This window comes from Galleria mellonella, unplaced genomic scaffold (genome assembly GCF_026898425.1).
Source record: "Galleria mellonella isolate WM207_F2 unplaced genomic scaffold, CSIRO_AGI_GalMel_v1 utg172, whole genome shotgun sequence".
Lineage (NCBI taxonomy): Eukaryota > Metazoa > Arthropoda > Insecta > Lepidoptera > Pyralidae > Galleria > Galleria mellonella.
The window spans coordinates 1,336,215-1,356,502 of record NW_026442015.1 but is presented as its reverse complement, the minus strand read 5'-3'; the positions used below and the strand labels follow the sequence as shown (position 1 = coordinate 1,356,502).

At 31.9% G+C, this 20,288-nt stretch overlaps 2 protein-coding genes across 3 annotated transcripts in view; one reads left to right on the top strand and one right to left on the bottom strand.

The window, feature by feature from the left end:
* Window positions 1–5,055, top strand: part of LOC113523132 (scavenger receptor class B member 1) — a 99,477-nt gene extending 94,422 nt beyond the window's left edge. For both annotated transcript variants that reach the window (XM_052893185.1, XM_052893186.1), the window contains 5 exons: window positions 818–975; window positions 1,323–1,444; window positions 1,671–1,796; window positions 2,507–2,649; window positions 4,035–5,055. In XM_052893185.1, the coding sequence (XP_052749145.1) occupies window positions 818–975; window positions 1,323–1,444; window positions 1,671–1,796; window positions 2,507–2,649; window positions 4,035–4,137 (652 nt within the window). In that variant the 3' untranslated portion in view covers window positions 4,138–5,055. The remainder of the gene's footprint in view (window positions 1–817; window positions 976–1,322; window positions 1,445–1,670; window positions 1,797–2,506; window positions 2,650–4,034) is intronic.
* Window positions 5,056–9,941: 4,886 nt separating this feature from the next.
* Window positions 9,942–20,288, bottom strand: part of LOC113514235 (uncharacterized) — a 31,140-nt gene continuing 20,793 nt past the window's right edge. The window contains exons 4-6 of the mRNA XM_026898261.3: window positions 17,712–17,824; window positions 16,613–16,768; window positions 9,942–16,066 (exon numbers count right to left, since the gene is read on the bottom strand). Of these exons, the coding sequence (XP_026754062.2) occupies window positions 15,108–16,066; window positions 16,613–16,768; window positions 17,712–17,824 (1,228 nt within the window). The 3' untranslated portion in view covers window positions 9,942–15,107. The remainder of the gene's footprint in view (window positions 16,067–16,612; window positions 16,769–17,711; window positions 17,825–20,288) is intronic.

Sequence of the window (20,288 nt, the reverse complement as noted above, 5' to 3'; positions counted from 1 at the left end):
TTCCAAAATAATAAGGGTAGACAAGTTTTTCGTGGAGGAAGACAGTCAAAATACACCAATAATGAAATCGTGAAAAGGTCAAAATTGCAGAAACGTAACGGTGTGAGCAGTGACACAAAACAATCCGCTCGCACGATACTGTGGTGTGGGGTCGCTATGAAGCGACGATTGCAAAACACGTTTTAGTGCCCATTGTATGAGTTACTACGAACTAACAGTCGCTCACAATACACTTTTCATGTCCCACAGCATTGAACTAATCTAAAACAAATAATCCTGTTATATTACAGCAATATTTGATAATCATAGAAGCGGCAGGCAAGTGTTCATCATCATCATCATAACATATCAACCGTTATCTGACCACTGCTGAACATAGACTTCTCCCATAGACTGCTATAAGAAATGGTCCCAAACTACCTGCATTGCCGTGTGGATTCAACATAGAATAGGCCAAATTTGTTTGCCATTTATATGTTTACATATTAGTATAAAAAAACGTAAAACCTACACTGAATTGGAGAGACTCTTAATAGATCTTTTGAAATGGGGGAAGGAATTGTTACTAATGAGGACTAATAGCAACATTGCTAGCATAACAATGTACCTGGACACGTAAAGTAACGGTCCCTCTTGAAATTATTGTATTTAATTAATTATGAATTTCTCATAATGGGCCAATTCACCTGACTTCATTCTCATCTATCATATCTAACTAGCTGGTAGTCCGCCAACGATATACAATGTAGGCTGGTTAACTATTCCATTGTAATCCATTAAAAAGAAAGACTCCTAAGAACCACGCCTTTGTTTACAGATACCTGGAGGACGTGGAAACATCTGCGGGGGTAGAGGGTTACCGCTTTACGCCACCTGAAGACGTATTCGCGGCAGACGAGCATAACCGCTGCTTCTGTCCAGCCGGCCCGCCTTGTGCGCCCGACGGGCTGTTTAACGTCTCGCTGTGTCAATATGGTTAGTACAATCGTAATTTGTTGGTTATGACTGAAGCACTTCAAGAAAAACCTGCAAATTTTTATAGCAAAATAAATACTTGGTTTCTTGGCTATAGTGGTAACCTAATATATTTTAGATATTTTATAATTTTGTCATAATTAGTTGATGACATAAATGGACACTTAACTATAGGATATGATCATGCAAAGCTATCAAAGCTTAAAAACACCAAGGGGTACTCTTTATAATCAAGAAGTAATGAAAGAATACTATTATATTAGGAAAGTTTTGCAAACCCCAATAATTCTTGAAGAATATTCCGTCTTAAGTGATTGGAAGTTAGTTTTAATTTATTATCTTTTCAGATTCTCCAATAATGCTCTCATTTCCACACTTTTACCTGGCGGACCCGGCACTTCGTGAGGCCGTCGAGGGCATCTCGCCACCAGTACCTGAAGATCACAGACTCTTTATCGACGTGCAGCCGGTATGTTTATAAATAAGTCTTCTTAAAACTAAGGAAGGTTATCTTCTTAGATAAATCCATACAGGATTTATTGAAGAAAAGAAAATTGATCTATCGTTGAATCGATTGATTTCCTTACTGTGTTCAAAAGACTGAAAGTAGAGTCATCGGTGATTTTTGGTTTTCTCAAGCTTATCCTATATAAAAGATATAGCATAAATTCTTAATTAAAAATAATTGTTCTCAGGAAATGGGCATCGCAATGCGAGCTCGAGCGCGGATCCAAATCAACCTAGCGGTATCTCAGGTGTTGGATATCAAGCAGGTCGCCAACTTTCCAGACATTGTGTTCCCCATAATGTGGTTTGAAGAGGTCAGTTTTCGATATCATTTAAAACGATAATTGTATAGTCTGAATAAATAAAGATTCCTTGCGTCCCAAAAATGTGAGAGCACTTTTAATGTCGATAACTCCCAGATATAGAATCAGATAATATCCAGAATTTTTTCTTTCAGAATTTATTTTTTGTCTTCACTAATGAGTAATACTAAATAGGAATATAAATATCGGCAGGCTATCATATTTTTATGAATGATCATGGAATGGTAATCCCATCAGCGCTATCAATATACACTGGCGGGGCACCAATGAGGGATTATAGGCGAGAATAAAAAGCAGATCAGTTAGCCTATCGTGATGTGTTCACCAGGAATTAACCATGATGGTTTCCATGTGAAATTGGGTGGAGATCGACCTAATGGGATATACTGGGGGAAAGAGATTGTTAGTAATGAGTAATGATAATTGTTTAACAATCTCATTGTTAGCAATACACCCTATCAGGTCGACCTCACGCGGTTCCCCCTGGAAACCATAGTGGTTAATTCTTATTCAATTAGTCACTATGCGCCAACTGACCTGCCATCGTCCTCACCTGTCACACTTCATTGGTGCCTCGTCAGTGTATACCGATAGCGCAGGCGGGTTTACCATTCCATCTTCACCCATAAAAAAATAGGTTAAACTGTTAACAATGGAGCCGTTAATTTGGATTGCTACAAATTCCGTTCCCCCCTCGGCAGGGTATCGACTCGCTACCAGCAGAAGTGACATCGCTACTGCGGCTGGCGACGCGCGCGCCGCCGCTGGCGCGCGCGGCGCTGGGCTGGGGGCTGTCCGCGCTCGGGCTGCTGCTCATACTGCTCGCCGTCACCTGCCTCATCAGGTAGCACACGCACACGCCGCACACGCCGCACACGCCGCACACGGCACATAGCTCCATATACTCAATACGCACTACTCTCTATTGGGCTCTCTGAAACTACGACTCGTACTGCTCGACGACGTCGAGTAACACACACTCCTTACAAGAGTAATCCTATCAAGAGATACATAGAGAGTGTACTTTTTTTTTTGATTGATGATAATGGAATGGTAACCCCGCCTGCGCTAACGGAATACGCTGGCGGAGCACCAGTGAAGGGTGATAGATGAGAATGAAAACAGGCCAGTTAGCCCATCATGATGAATTCATCAGGAATTAACCATGATAGTTTCCAGGGGGAATCGCGAGGAGGTCGACCTGGTTGGGTATATTGCTAGCAATGGGATTCTCAGTCTCCATTACTAACAATCCCTTTCCCCCCAGAGAGTGTACTCGTATCGGATGTAAGGAACACGTGTTTACACTTGGTTAGGATTGTCTGTACTGTTGCCCGTCCTAATTTATTAATAGTGGGATAAAGAGTTTGTTAGTAATGGAGACTGAGAATCCCATTGCTAGCAATATATCCAACCAGGTCGACCTCCTCGCGGTTCCCTCTGGAAACTATCATGGTTAATTCCTGATGAATTCATCATGATGGGCTAACTGGCCTGTTTTCATTCTCATCTATCACCCTTCACTGGTGCTCCGCCAGCGTATTCCTGTTAGCGCAGGCGGGGTTAGGCGGGAGTTGCTCTCTGGGTTTATTGAAAGTGAACTCTTACAGAATTCTCTCTGTTCTACTCTCCTGTACATCTATATTCAAAATAAATCATAACAATATAATCTTAGTGTGTAATAAAGTCTGTTTCTCCACTTATTTCTTCTATTACACTCAATGGATCTTATTGCCATTTAAATAAGTATACATTAAGATTAAGTATACAAAAGGTTTGTATACTCATAAAACTTATATGCAAACTTTACATCCGTGTGAAGACGATGGCAAGGTTGGTCTGGGCTGGAAGGACCCGAGTGGCTGACCATGAGTCCAGGGCCTGAGATTAGATGATGGTATTGCACTAGTTGATAGCGGCACCGCAAAGCCCCGCAAACCAAGCGCGTGGAGGCCTATGCAGGCTGAGGCTCGTCTGGCAAATGCCACCTCGACTATATGGCTAATCCGACGCTGAGCGGTTGTCCATTAGTCATAAAATTCAATCATGTGACAATATAAATACATATGTATTTATATAATATATATAAATCATATAGATATATAAAATTTTAAACTACTTCATTGGAACGTACATAGGTATATCTTTCCCTAACACTATATAGTATATACAATTAACATAACATTAGTTCAGAAGAAAACAATAAGAACACGGAAAATGTCTGCGCAGGTCGTCCCACCGTCAGAGCACGCTGAGGCTGGAAGGCGCGGCGCTAGCGAGGCAGCCCCCCAAGCAACCGTCCAAGGACGCGCTCGAGCTCGGCAGACGGTAACCGACGGTACCTACCATCCACCAAACAGCATAGGTATCCACCGCAGTGAATTCCGTCCGAGCCACCGCGGCATCCAAAAATAGTGTACCTACATTAAACATCGAAAAGAGTAAATGTGATCACGTGACCGAATTCTAAATGTTCTCTTCGACATATAATTTACCCTATTATTCATAAAAACGTCAAACATCCAACTTCCTAGCTTTGAACTCTACTATACACACACACTTTCTTTTTCTTCGTTTATCAAAAAGTGATAAAACATTAATTGCTAAAACTTTATTTAGTATTTTATCGTTTTGTCACTTTTTCATCAAAATAGGCAATTTTACGTCTTGATGAATAATAGCTTAATATTTGCGTGATATAGTTACGGTCAGAGCATTAATAGCGACACTGTGTGTGTTATATCGTGTTTTTATATACGATTTAAATTAGTCCTGATTGAAAGGATTTTATACCAAATGTAACATTTTAAACGGAAAACATACAACGTCTCTGTCTTATAGGAAAAGACGGTATAAACTTAACACTACCATGGTCATTTTTATAATACAATACGACCCAAGTTACCTAATTTTTATACTGCCTTTCACCGACTGTTTCACAAACTATGGTTGTGTGTTATACATTCCATTTTAATTGTAGATATCACTTTTTATTAAAAAAAAATTGTAGTATGTATATTTTTAATTTTTATTACGTACTTATTCAATAATTCAATATAGGTATTATTATTGTTTATTAGATAAAATTTTTAATTATTCATTATTATAATCTATTAAAAAATTCAATCTACTTATTTACATTCTCATTATTTTTTATTCTCGTAATATCTACTTTAATTATATCTAAATGAATTCAATACACGCAATTTTATAATTATTTATAATTTAATGGAGGAATTTCATTTTATTTTTAATTAAAAAGATTGAAATTTAAAATTAATTATTATTTATTTATTTGAAAGCTTTATTTTATTTTAATACATAAGTAATAATTTATACATTAAAATTTATTATTTCATAGATAAAGTTAGATAAATAAATGTATCAACCCAAAGAAGTCAAAATATTTTACGTAAACAAAACTTTTGCTTTATTTACTCATGAATTATGTACTATTTTCAGCAATGTGTTTGTTTTTTGCTAGGTATAACAAAACGCAGTTTAAAAACATACTAATACAATACCTACTTATGTATATGAAATTTCTCCATTAAATTTGTTTAATGTATGACATTTTATTTTACTTATTTTAACTTTTTGTCTATGTTCAAGGAACTATATTGTGATAAATAAACATCTTCCATTTACTCGAATAATTGATATTTGAACAAATGATATTTAACTGTTATTATAATGGATATAATTGACAATAAGTTTATATTTAAATCTAAAAATTTTGAAAAAATGTTATTAAATAAATGATTCAATATTATTAATCGAAATATTTTTTACTGTGACTATTTTTTTTATTAAATACACCTCTAGAAAAGAATAATTCGATTAATGAATTGTTGTCTCACGACTGTTAAACTGTAAATATATTTTATAATTTGTACTTACATTGGGCTTCGGTTTGCCATTTTATCGGTAGGGTGGTTACTAAAATATATTTAACCGCCGGCCAAAGGAAATAAATACATATCACCGTAATCTAGGGTCGACGTAAAGTGTCTAAATCCAGAGATGGACCTAAATCAACGAAACATAAAATTACAAACGTGACAGACAAAACTTGTTTACTGAAAAAAAAAACAGTAGTTATATTTTTAAAACCTTCGTAAGTTTCATTGCGTTCCATATCTAATTAACATTTTTTCTATATATTTAATACTTTTGAAAGTTAAGCCCAATTTCTCTAGTAAATTCATAAGAACCCTATATTTCTAAAAGGTATGGAGTAATTTATTATAAAAATACACACTTGTTAATTTTATACTTTATTTATAAAATTTTCTTATAATTTCCCGTCATCTTGGATTCATGACTGTGAAACATGAAGTTAGTTAAATTTGGTCGGTGGTTTTTTTTATTACAATTCTGTTTATAGAGATATATTTACCTATAGTTACTAGTCTAATCATATGGGTTCGTCCTTAGTTTAGGTGTACCTACTCGTATTAACATTATATTTTCGTAGACTCAAAAATGGTTATAGTTAGCATGTAATACTTTGTTACTTGTAAAAATCCACATTATTACTTAAAATGTTTATCATGCAAATTGAATTTAATTTATTTAATAAACTACAATTTACTGGGTTCTTTCCAAAACGAATTAAAAACTTTTAATATTATGACTGTTAATTCATTGAAAGGTGGTAGGGAAATTTGTGTGGGTAGATGCTTCACATGACTTCTGTGTTATTTTCTTTTGGGAGAAATATTATAATTTTATTAATAAAAATATAATTAAGACATCTATTAGTAACAAACAAGTTATAAGAATTTCATATCTTGCTTCATAGATTGTTCTAAACTCCTTTCAATGAAAAATGTTTGTCACATTATTCTTACGATTGAATTAAACATTTTACAAATTCACACCACTGTTATGGCAGAACTGATAATCTTATGTTTGTTATCACTTTCAAATACTCTCTCCAATACTTGCAATAATCTTTTTTAAACCAAATTAATTATTCTGGGAAGTCGACCGTCTTCCTTACATCCACATGTCTCCTAGCAGGACAAACATTACACTCGTTTAACATTCGTTTTAGAAGTACCACCTTCATGAGTAGTTTTAATGAAGTTTAATAAGTCCATAATTTCTGGTATACAGAATGTTTCTCACATAGGTCATTCATCAACGTCTTACAATTGAAACTAAAATCGGATTTAAATTTTCGACACGTAAAAAACATTATTGTTTCCTAAGCTCAAATTATAATTCTGTAAAAACAAAAAATATCGCATCTCTGTATATTTAGAATAATAATTAATTGTATATCCCCTATTGTTTAAACATTTTTATAATGTGGTTTTTTAATGTGTTAGTTAATGGTGACTACACCGAATTAGTTGCCAAATATTTTTATTTGTTAATTGAAAATAATTGACTCTTTATCTATACAGCGTACTCTCTGAGGGCTTGAGTTTTGTAGGTAATCAATTATAAGCTTTCTCCATTATATATAATTTGGTTAATAAATATTACTTTATTATGACTATAAGGCCACACTAATACCTGTTGGGCTTTGTTATTTTAATTCATAGACAATTTTAGCCAAGTTGTTTAAAATGGAGTTCTAATACAATATGTCACAATAATTTGATATTCAAAATGTAAGTATATAAAGTAGTACTACATAATTGCACTCCTGACTGCGGAATGTTGCATACTGCAGTTTGTAACTCGTTTATGACTATAATACTACATATTTTATTCCATGACACTAAAGAAATAAGATCATACATTTAATTAACGAAAGCATAACATCTTAATCTTAAAAAATTACGACATGTGCGACATACCGTGGGCGTTACAGTGTATTTTTTGATGTCCACGTATTGTTCAAAGCGACGAATATCATCAGACGAAGCGTCAATTTCCTTCTTTACTATTCTAAATTGTATAAAACATAAATAACACAGTCGTCGTGTTTGAATCATAAATTCAAGATTCGAAGTTCATCATAATACATAAAGATAGGTTAGACTTTTGTTTAAAGATGTTGACTTATTTCAGTTTGGACTTGACTACGAAACAAAATAGAATCGTTTTTACATTTGGGAAGAGATGATTTTAAAAGCATATGATTATTAGATACCTAATTAAGGCAAATTGTCTACTCTGTTGAATCAAAATGTGCTATAAATTGAATTAATGTATCTCGAATTAAATAGGTACCTAATAACGAATATCTGAGTTAGATACAGTAATAAATGGGTATCTACAATATTTTTTTTCTTTCAAATCATCTAATCCGAAATGAATATTTTCGATATCTATTATTGACATGAATTTAACTTATGTCGATGACTTTAGTAAGATTTTGATCTTACTAAATATTAGATTTAGAATCCATTAGGTTGTTAACCATAAACAAGATGACAGTTCTTAATACAAATACAGTACTGATATATTGTATAAATTCAATATTATATTCGAGTACACTTTTGAATAAAGACAACTTTAGACTCCTAGGTTATCATCGTTATCAAGTAATATTATTACAAAAAAATCTATTTTATACTTCGAAGATGAAGTCATCGGTTCCTACTTCCATATACTTAAAAACATTATTTTATACGATTAAGTAATGTTGGCGGGGTTCATGTACAATATATATTTACCTCAATTTTTTCTAGACTACACCAACTACTCTACTATCTAATATCATAGTTGTTATTTCATTATTAGAAGTTGAAACATAAAAACATCAAAGTAGTAATAAAAGAGTGTTAGATAACCTTGGAGTAGCTGGGAAAAGTCAAAGGATTCATTTCTAAATACATTTACGCTACTACACGAATGCAACAGAACGGGACAGTCTAATTTTGTACAATAACAGTAATAGAACACGGTTAAAAAAATAAAAATAATTGTAATTTGTTTACGATAGATCGCATACTTATTTAGAAATGGACCTTTTTCCCGTTGTCTTTAGTCTATTTATTATCTATTCGAAGTGATTAATTTTGATGCCGACTGACTGTTCTATGTAATTCGAAAATTGTATAAAATTCAGCATTGTAACATTTAGCCTTGTAAGTTATTATATGGAAACATTGTAAACGAATATCGAGATTTTTTTTTTTGTATATTTGTGTCTATGGTTCAATGAATGTAGTCTACGGTTGCTCAAGTTTGGTACTTTATTATTTAGACATTACTTACAATTTGTGGACGTATTAAATTGTAAATGTAAATAAATAAAGGTGAAGTTTATATATATTTGGGTTTTATTTTTCGTACTATTCTAGACTAGTAAATTCAATATGACCTAGACCTATCCTAGAAAGTTTTTATACCTAACCTAAAATTTTTTACCACCATTATCGATTTCAAATTTGAGTACCACTCTAATCTTAATAATTCAACTAACAACTTGTATAAGTTTTAATGCATAGTTGTGGTGGATTTTTGGGAACTTACGATAGAATATTTGCATACTCATGACTAAAATTTCAGACGATGTCAGTATTCAAAATCAGTGACGATGTACAGGGAAACTCGAATTGCTTATATTCATACGAAATACAACGTGTCTGTTAATCTATCACATACGGAATTTAATTTCAAATCTAACGAAAGTATTCGATGGCTGGATAAAGTATACTTGAGATTAGATATCATTATTAAAATATGAAAGTCATATTTCTATAATTATATAATATTTTTTTAAGCTAGTATTTGAGTCTGCTTCTCTACATGTATAATTCTATAATTATATCTAATTACAACCAATGAATTGTTGTCTCGTCTTACACCTTTTGAGATTGTACACATAGGAAAGGTTAGTTGATCGGTTTTCATAAAAAAAAGCAGATATTGGCATCCGAATGCGAACATTTCAAAGAAAATTACGTTTCATATATAAAAGGATATATCCTTAAATTTGCGAAGAGAAATATCTATCAGTAAAGATAACATGCAATGATATTCTGTAAAATTTCGCAGCTAACTTCACCTACATTTCCATCTGATTTTAATATTTTTTTAAGCTTTGGCAAAAGTAAAATTTATATTTGAAAACTAGTGGTAGTTAGTTTTTAATGTAAACAGAATGGAAACCGGGCGCGTGCGGTCGCTTTTATGTTTACTCTTTGTGATAACCTCTTAAAAAAAAAACAATTGCTTTATAAATGTTATATTTGTTACAAATTACATACATAGTACTACATAATCAATACAATGATAAAAGTACAGAACCAAAGATCGTATTGAAAAAAAATTGGAGCGAGTGTAAACTTGACGCCAGTTTAACATCTCTTTCTAATCAAATGTTCTTGAATATATTATTTTGTATTCACATTACAATTTACAATACATTTGAAGCCTTTTGAATCTGATGTGGGCCCAATAAAATGTGAAAACTATTTATGGCTCAACATAAATGTAACTAGACTAGATGTTAATTGAATCAATCACCGTTTTTTAAAGAATAAATTATTAAAAGATATATTATTGATATTAGTATATACATATATATTAAAAGTAATGTTTATATGTATATTTCTTATGTATTATGTATAATTATTTAAGTATGTTTTTTTGTAATTATGTCACATATTAGTACACACCTCTGCCCTTCATACGCTTTCTGTTTATACGGTAAAGAATAAATAAATATATTTATTATACGGTACATACACGGATAAATAAAAATCACTATACACCCGAACTCGAATCAGATTTTAGAAATTAAAATATTAGTATACCTAATCATAATAATTAACTAAACCAAAGTATATATATTCAAAGTCAAAATGAAAGTTATAGTTAAAAAAATATTTGCTCTAATAAAAATGGTGTGTAATCTATTAACGTGTAAACGTTACTATTGAAGATGTGAAAGATGCGTGAGCGCAAACACTGAAAGCTAAGCGAATGAAACTCCGTATAGCCATTGGCGTATTTAAGATTATTTTCCGGGCGTAGACGGGGAGGCGCTAGCCCTTTAAAAAAGGGAATATATACTTTCAAACATGCTTGCGAAGCTTTGTTGGCGCTTAAGATGGGCACCAAACGATTCTGGGATGAGCACGGCGTTCCCAACCTAACACTGAATACGACTGTTTCAATTTAAAATTCATAAAAAGGTCTAATAAATCCGTGTATTAACTATTGAAGTGCTTTTTCTTTAACGTTTGAAATAGTTCGTAGAAGTTTTTAATATATATTAATTAGAGAGTAAGGACCCCTATTCAAAAATGTCAAACGTCTTATAAAGCTATTGAAATGTTTTGCTATTTTATTTCCTAAATCCCTCTATAAAGGCAATACTATCGTTCTCTCGTTGTTTTTAGGTACATCAAAAAATTTCATAATAGAAGTTCGATAGCAAATATGCAGTTTTAGGTTGTCACAACTGTTTGCTCTTATGGTGTGAGTGAAGAAATATACAAAGAAGCCGCAGTTACACAATAAGTGAAACGAAGTTTGCTAGTTTCACTGTGTGGTTCGCACTTTAAGATCTATTTAAAGTTTATAAACAAAATGTCAGTATGATTTAACAGTACAAGGCGGTATGATCAAAATTAAGATATAAACACAGTTTTATATTTTCGCGTCTTTAAAATACTACAAGATACACTACCAAACATACAGACTCGTAACGAGCTTTATTTTCTCAATATTCGAAGCTTTTGATGATGCTCTTTTATAGTATAATATTTTTAGCTTAGTATAATCTAGTCAGATGTTTCTATCCTATGTGTATATCTCTAAAATAAATACAAGACATATTTGACACTGTAATAACATCCATAAGCATGTTATTGTTGAAATAATGTGACGAAACATTCCTATAATTTATAAATTAAAGTCGCAAATAATAATATTTAATTTTAATCATTAAAATAATCACAAATTCTTATTTTAACATACTAATGCAGTTAATTGCACATAAACGTTACTCAGGCACTCGTACATAGACACCTATTCTAGTTTACAAATAAGATATTGTTTAAACTGACAGCAACATCTTACGCAAACCAGCACGTAACAGTTAAAAAGAGACTTATGTTTTCTCCAAGTCAAACACTAGATTTATGTCAAATTTGGTTGACTACTAAGGCAAGAGATTTTAAATAAAGTTACTATCATATTTATAACATTATAATGAGAATAGTGAGCATTACAAACTAATTGCAGAAAAGCTGGATAGGACTATTGCTATGCAGTTATGGGCCCAGTGCAACTGGTAGTAATAAGTTACATTTTTTTACATTATCAAAGTTGCTCTGAAACATATATAGACACAGATACTATTATTAATAAATTATATTTAATTTTTTTAATACATTATCCAATTTGCTCTGAAATAAAGAGATTATAAATAACATTTTTTTTAATTATGTTTGCTGGTGTGACGATGGCGCAATAAATAGTATGAAAAATTTGGCAGTTGTTACATAGTACATCAACGTTTAATACGTAATTAGCTTAAAACCCCATACTATAAGAAAATAAAAAAATACTACTAATAAAAAAAAAACCTTTTGGCAATATTTTTGCTAAAAACATGTATATTCAGCCTTTTATTCAAACAATTTTGACAGAAACATACTCTTAAGAGTTGAAGTAATTAAATACTTAAAGTTTTAAATCATGTTTTTTTTTTGGATTAGTGTAAATTTTAACTTAAATATTTTTGAATTTAAAAAAAAAATAAAACCGACACTAAAATATTATCGTTCAAATTATGCGCCAATTCAAATTAATGATGTTTGTTGTGAAACAAGTCATTCATACAAATTTTATAAAAATATTATGTATAACGTGTTGCCTAATAATCGATTATAAAAGAGACGATTAATCAATATAATCAAAATAAGTGCTGGAATACTACTATCGATTAGTTGATTATCGATTATTAAGCACAACAAAATTAAATTATTCATAAACTAAACTTAAGACGTATTATAAATTTTTATTTAACTACATATATTGAAAAGATCAGCTTAATAGTTTAATTGTTATAGATATAGTTGTATATGTATATGATAACGTAATAATCCTTTTTATGAGGTAAAATGTGTTTCACTGCAAAATAAAACAGCAATTCAGGGAAAAGACCAAATAGCAGCATCTCGACATACAATTCCTTATTTTAAACCATTTTTTTTTTAATAAACATTCCATTCTAAATATTTTAATATAAGTAAATATATCAACGATTACAAAATGCATTGCATTGCATTGCATTTATCGACGGTTAATATTAAAGTTAATTATTTATTTAGAAACTAAGAATTTAGCTCGAAAAAAGATACAATAGAAAAACGAGTTTATATGGAAAAAACATGTTTAAAATAAACTCAATTTAAAAATACTCTTCAGCATAACTAAAAAAAATAGTCCATTAAAACTTTTAAGAATATTTATACATTATTTATTAATGATATATTATTATTATTTATATAATATAATTAGATAAATAATTATAATAAACGTTAACGTCAGGATTGATTAAGAAGTATTTTCAATTTTATGTAGGTTTTTTCTAGGTAGAAACAGATGGCGCAATATATCGCCCCCTCTATCCATCACGTGGAAGCTAAAAGAGATAGTATTATCTAACTGCAGTATTTATTCGGTAGAATGATTCATTTTAATAACACAATATATTTTTATAGGTCTCTGAAGTAATTAATAATAAAATAATCTGAAACTTATTTGACAAAAAATTATACGATTTTGCAAAAAAAAAAGTATTAATATGTTTTTGTAATTCATACATAATATGTAATGTCACATATAAATTCAGAACTGTCACACGCACACATGTGACAGTTTTGAATTTATATGGAATTGCAAAATTCACATATTTGTTATAATTTTAAGTTCAATTCAGAACTTTATTTTGATTAAATTAAATTTGATCAAAATAAAGTTCTGAAGTAAAAGTAAAAAAAAAAGTAAGAAAAATAAAGTTTTTTTTTTAAAAAAAAAATTTCTACCAATTCTCCCACCACACATTTTTGACAGTTCTAAAATGTTGCAATTAAACAGATATTAGATATATAGAATAATCACAGCATAATTACATGAAAATATGCATTTTGTGTGTGTTTTTTTTTTCTAATTTATTAAACCCAGGAACAGCATACACTAACTCAACTGCATTATACATATACAACTACTACACTTCGAAATTTAAAAATAATAAGAATTTATTTTGTTCATACTTCTGCTCAATCAGCTTCAAACTTATATTGTGTATTTTCTATATATGTTTTTCTCTTTTACACTGCCAGTGTATATACTTTATAAAAGTTTTAATACCACCAAATACGGGGCAGTATGCTATCAATGCAATTAACCTTTTCTATAGTGTCTATGATACTCGTGCAAGTATTTCTACTTTTACGAACATTGTATGACGTCGCCTAAAAAGAATAAATTTAGCAACAATGTAAAAAATTTAGAACTCATGTCGTCATATACTGTTGTATATTTTTAAGTATATTTATAAGGCTCAATAAATATTAACTAGAATGAAATACATACAGATTTAGAGCATGTTGGCAACACATAAACGCAATCGTGTGTGTGTATATATAAACACTTTAAAAAAGTAACTTTCAAATGATGATTACAATTAGGAACTGAATTATTTCATTTACATTAATATTTGAGACTTGATCCCGTCACGATCTTATGCGACTGACAAAGATAAAAATAATAATTTTATGACAATAAAAATAATTCTGCATATGAGACCTTAAATATAAAGATTAGGGGGGAAAAAAGGGATTGTTAGTAATGGAGACTAAGAATCCCATTGCTAATAATATATCCAACCAGGTCGACCTCCTCGCGGTTCCCCCTGGAAACTATCATGATTAATTCCTGATGAATTCATCATGATGGGATAATTGGCCTGTTTTCATCCTCATCGATCACCCTTCACTGGTGCCCCGCCAGCGTATCCCATTAGCGCAGGCGGGGTTACCACTCCATTTTCATCCAATAAAAAAAAATATAAAGATTGTTGAAATCTGCCATAATAATTAATATTGCAATATTAGTTCATTCAATATAAGTTCATAAACTGAGAATATAGGTACCGTGACCTAGACAGGTCTCCCTTGATCTATCTAATCATATACATAATACAAAATAGGTATTTATGTATAATTTATTGCATATTCAGCAACTGTAGTTAAGTTTGCCGACAGACAACTGAAAAGTAAACGCAACATGTGAGGGCTTAGTATGAAAATATAGCCATAAGACCGTGACAGGACTATTATCCTCTGCTATGAACATAATCTAGATACATTATTTAGATTATTATTTTTCTATGGTTAATTTTAACCTTTTCGTATCATTTTCGGATGTGGGTACATGGCTTTTTAGTATCGCGACTTGGTTTGGCGCACTCTGTCCGGTTACACCCGTAACTTGAGCAGAAGTGCTAGTGCTAGCTATCGGTTCTATTATAAATTTAGCATTCCTTTTGAGGGGTTTTACTAATCTCTTGACAACCGTTTCTGTATTCTGTGTAGTATTAATATTAGTATTACTTTGTTTTTGATTAGATAATATCTCAATTATCAAATTATTACTTTTCTTCTCCCGTTTCGGGCTCACTATAGGCATATTTAGAATATTCTGCGATGCATTTCGTTTGGGTGCGCCCTCTTGAGACGGCGGCACCCGCGCTCTAGTACTGCTACCCGTAATTTCTTTATTAGACGACACAATGGGTCTACGTTCGACCATAATTGGTATATTCGCTGTGTCCACGTTATTGTTATTTTTTATAAAATTTTTGAATGTATTCATAAAATTTGTATCACTGTTTGTTTGTTCAGTGTCCTGTTTACTCGTTACATTGCCGTCTCTACGTTCGGTTCCCTCTGTATTTTTCTTAATAATCATATTAATTTTATTTGCACTATGGTAAATTTTTGTGTCGACGCGCGTATTGTCCAAAATTGTAGGTTTCGTGTCTTTCCTTTTATCTTTATTGTCACGGGGCACTTCTTTTACGTTGACTTTGCCGTCTTTGTCTTTGATGAGCATGAATACGTCGCTGCCTTTAGATTTCGGTATAGCGCCATTGAAGCAATTGATAGCGGTCAATTTGTTCGCTATAAGCAGGGACAACTCGCCAATGTTGAACTCTGTTAGTAGGACGTTCACGTTGTTGCCGGAGTGATTGTCTATGCTCGGGTCGGCGCCATTTTCGATTAATATTTCGATGGTTTTTACATAATTGTCGGCCACTTTCATCATATTACCGCGATCTGAGAATAAAAAATGCGTTTCAGTTTTATATTACACAAAGTCTTCGTGCTAAGAATTACTGGAAGAGATCACTATTTAGATACATTGTTGCCTCTTTATCTTATTTTTCGTAAAGCCAGCATTGTGCTATAATTAAAACAGTTTTATATCTACAAAATTTTATGACACTATGTCTTTCTTAGATGAGAACAATCAAGGATTCCCTTTCATCCATTTATCAAATAATATAAACTAACTGTCCCCTACGACTTTGCCCGCGTGAATAAGTATATAAAATATATAATCTGTTAAGCTATAACCTACCCTTTTACGAAATTTCATTCAAATCTGTTCAGTAGTTGTTACATAAAATAATTATTTTTATTTATTTTATTTAACTCTTTACTGCACCATAAACAAAAATATACAATGACAATTGAACAATTCAAGTGAAAGAATCACAAACATCTATACATAAATCTCCACAAGCTTCCACATTTATAATATTAAGAGGATTATATAGAAACCGAAGTGGCAAAAATAAAATTAATAATATAAATACTTACTACTGGCGTCCATACAGGCAGCACCAACGGCCAGGTACAGAGCGGTGTCCCCACTGTTGGGCATCTGGAGGTTGACGGACGACGGCGCCATTTCCACTAGGGCTTTCACCGCTTCGTAGTTGCCTGTCTTGCTGGCCAGCATCAGGGGTGTGTAGCCTGGGGGATATTGTTTTAACATCAAAACTGTTCAAAATTCCGTTGCACTTGCTTACTTTGTTTTTAATATAAATATACAATTTTTAAACGTCCTCAAAGTCAGTTCTCAATTGGTCTGTTTTTACCATTTTTTTTTTAAAGCACAATATTATCGGAGTATCATATTTTATACTACAAAACAGGGATTTTGGTATGGGAGGGTAGGGTAGGCCGTGATCACCGCAAATCTCTGGTGCCCATCCTATGATGCGAGCGGAACTTTAAACTACGCGCAATGATATATATGAGTCATCATCATTATCATATCAGCCGTCAACTATCCACTGATGAACATAGGCCTTTCCCTATTGGGGAGTTTTGTCAATAATTGTCGCGCTTGGCAATCGGGTTGGCAACCGCAGTTAGGCGTTTGGTGATGTTTAAAGAGGGACGCTGCTGCGTATCCCTCGACCATTAAGTTCCCTTAGTCGCCTTTTACGACACTCACAGGATAGGAAGAGTTGGCCCATTCTATGCCGGGATAACTGAAAGTGCATACTAGTAATCATGCCCTTTTTTAAGGGGCCAGGCTCTCTTTTCGAAAATTATCTTAAATACTCCATTATGGTGCGTAAGTAGCACTTTATACATCTGACGCTAAGAGGCTATCCATAAAGCCTTACACTTCAATCACTTGTCCCTAGCAACGTTTCATTTTCATGTTATCGACTACTGTGACATGAATTCATAATTCAAAATACTCAGTAATTCCACTGAGTTGAAACTTAGCATGAAAAAAAGCAATTTGCAATAAAAATAGGTGACATAGCTTTGTAAAAAGAACCGGGCTGTCCACGTCGAATTATACGTACACCCACAAAGAAAACAGTCGACAAATATCAATCGCTGCCCCATAAGAGATTTATAGTCGTGAATATATTTATTTTATTAATATAGTAATCACCTTGATTATCATTCATCCTACTCAGTTTGTTGAACAAATATTGAACTAATTCCTCCTTGGCCTTATTCTCCAGCTCCGGTCTCCAAAACTCCTCATTTTCATTAATAATCCGCCTGAAAAAAAAATAGTTTAATACTGGCGATATAAACTTATATAACTGTGTATATATACAGGGTGTAAGCGACAGATTGGCAAAAACGAAACAGTGAATTCAGATCATTGTTCTGAACTGACAACTAGTAGAAATTATTTCCGGAAAATTTCAAACTTTTCTCTATTTTTTCATTGAAAAAAAAAAGCTATCTAACACCTGTATATATATGTCATGTATATTGTTACATAATTAACATATTTACATTATTGTATTAGATTAGAATCTGTAAAAATAATGATAAGTGTAGATATAAAATATATAAATAACTATATACTTTTTTGTAATCTAAGTGATGAAATTATGTAAAAGTCGTAAATTTCATTATTATACAAGTCTATACTTAAATACTACACATGTTTGTGCATCCATATTCACTTACATAAAAAATATAATTATTTATATTATCATATATATGTCTTCTTACATATTATATGTTATAGAATTAATTATAATTCTATTTTGTCGTGTTTAAAAGTATGCGTTCGGTGCTCTCCTTATCTTTATATCATTTACTTAAAATGTAACGTCTGTTATCATTATACTTACTTATAATGTAAACAGTATTTTGGTTTCTCAAATTATTTTATTTGTAAAGTATATTATACAATTGTTAAAAAACTAACTATAACAAATAAATATTTTAGGTTAGGCAACGCGCGTATGGCATCGAGACCGCTATAGCTAATATGAGTAATATAAATACACCTATTCCCCGATTTACACGGTAGATACATTCCTGAGAAAAACGTGTAAATCGAAAATTAAAAATTTTCAAGTCAAAACCGTGTAAATCGAAAAGCTTGCAGAAAATGCATAATTTTGCTATTTAACAGTTGTGATTTTTTTCAATATTTTTTGGTGTACACAGAAATAAAAATAAAATGCATTGACAGGTTAAAATATGTAATATATTACGGAAACACTGTTTTTTATTTAATTACAATACATTAAACTGAAAAATTAAATCTTTCTGACACTGTGAAACTTTCACTCAAATACAATTTTCCGTAGATAAAACTTTAATTTTATGCGAAGAAATACAGACACAGTGTGCATGTGCAGCAAGTCAGCACATAAGCTCGGGATTCCCCGTGAGATGTGTACACAGCGCAAGTGTTCAAACACAGTAGCATTTAGTAGAGTGCGATAAAAACAAAAAAAAAAAATCTTATTTGGAAAACCGTGTAAAAGCGAAAACGTGTAAAACAAGTTCCGTGTAAATCGGGGGATAGGTGTATAAGCTATTAGGTCACACCCCATCTTAGTTAATTTTTTATGAATTTGTCACTATGGGCCAACTGACCTGCTCTCAAATTCATCTATTATCTCTCTCTAACCTCGCCAATGTAGAGAGAGAGAGAGAGAAAGTATGCGGCATGTATCGAACGCTATTGCATCTTTCACTGAACTCGTTACTAGGATTTTGACATTTAAATATGGAATAACTTTAAAATTTATTTAAAAATAGAACCTAGAGTAAAATTTTGAATATATCCGTGGTATGGGATTATTTTTGTTTTATAAGTTTTGAATAGAAACAAGTTTAAGCATCCTTTGACAGGAATGACAAACGTTTTGGAAATATTGTAGTGCTTCTACGACGACCTTAGATGAAAATAGTTGCATCATTGTTTGTAGTTTGTGTATACGAAAAACTTTGGCATTTATAAGCGTCAAGCTTCACGAACTATTTTAGCTGTCTATATATAATCATGATCGTAGTAGATACCTAATAAACGCTTTATACGTCGCGGGATTTCCCCGGTTCTCAATAAACTTTGATTAAAAAGATAAAAATGCATAGTAAGGGCATGCATTTTTATCTTTCTTTTGAAATCATAAATCTAAACCAGTAAATCAACTCGTGTATTGAGGCCATGTGTAATACAAATCAATGTATTGCATCAACCTCATGCCATGTCAGTATATACAAGTACTATCCGATAACATGTCCGCCCCTCGTATTTATCAACAATTCAGATAAAAACAATTATTAATTTGTAATGGAACAAAAAACGTTCAAAGTTATAAAGAGTGTTAGCTTTCCCCTAAGACTTATCAGACTCACCACTACTTTTCAGCATTTACGTCTATGATTTTGACTATAAAGGCCTGTGTATATAGGAAGGAGAATGTGAATCCGGCTTACTTGCCATTAACTGTCCACTGCTGAACATAGGTCTTCCTCATAAGGATAGTTTTGCCGGGCAGGCAGGTTGACAACTGCACTTTTTTTATTATTTTATTTTGGTACAAACAGTCATTTCAAAAAAATATACTAAAATTTTGTTTATATTATATAAAAATAAACAACGAGTACCGAAGTATATACAATAATAGAAATTTATGTAGTTAATTAAGGCCTTGGTGATGTTTTAAGAGGGACGTTAGTGCCCATACCTGGATCATTAAGATCCATTAAG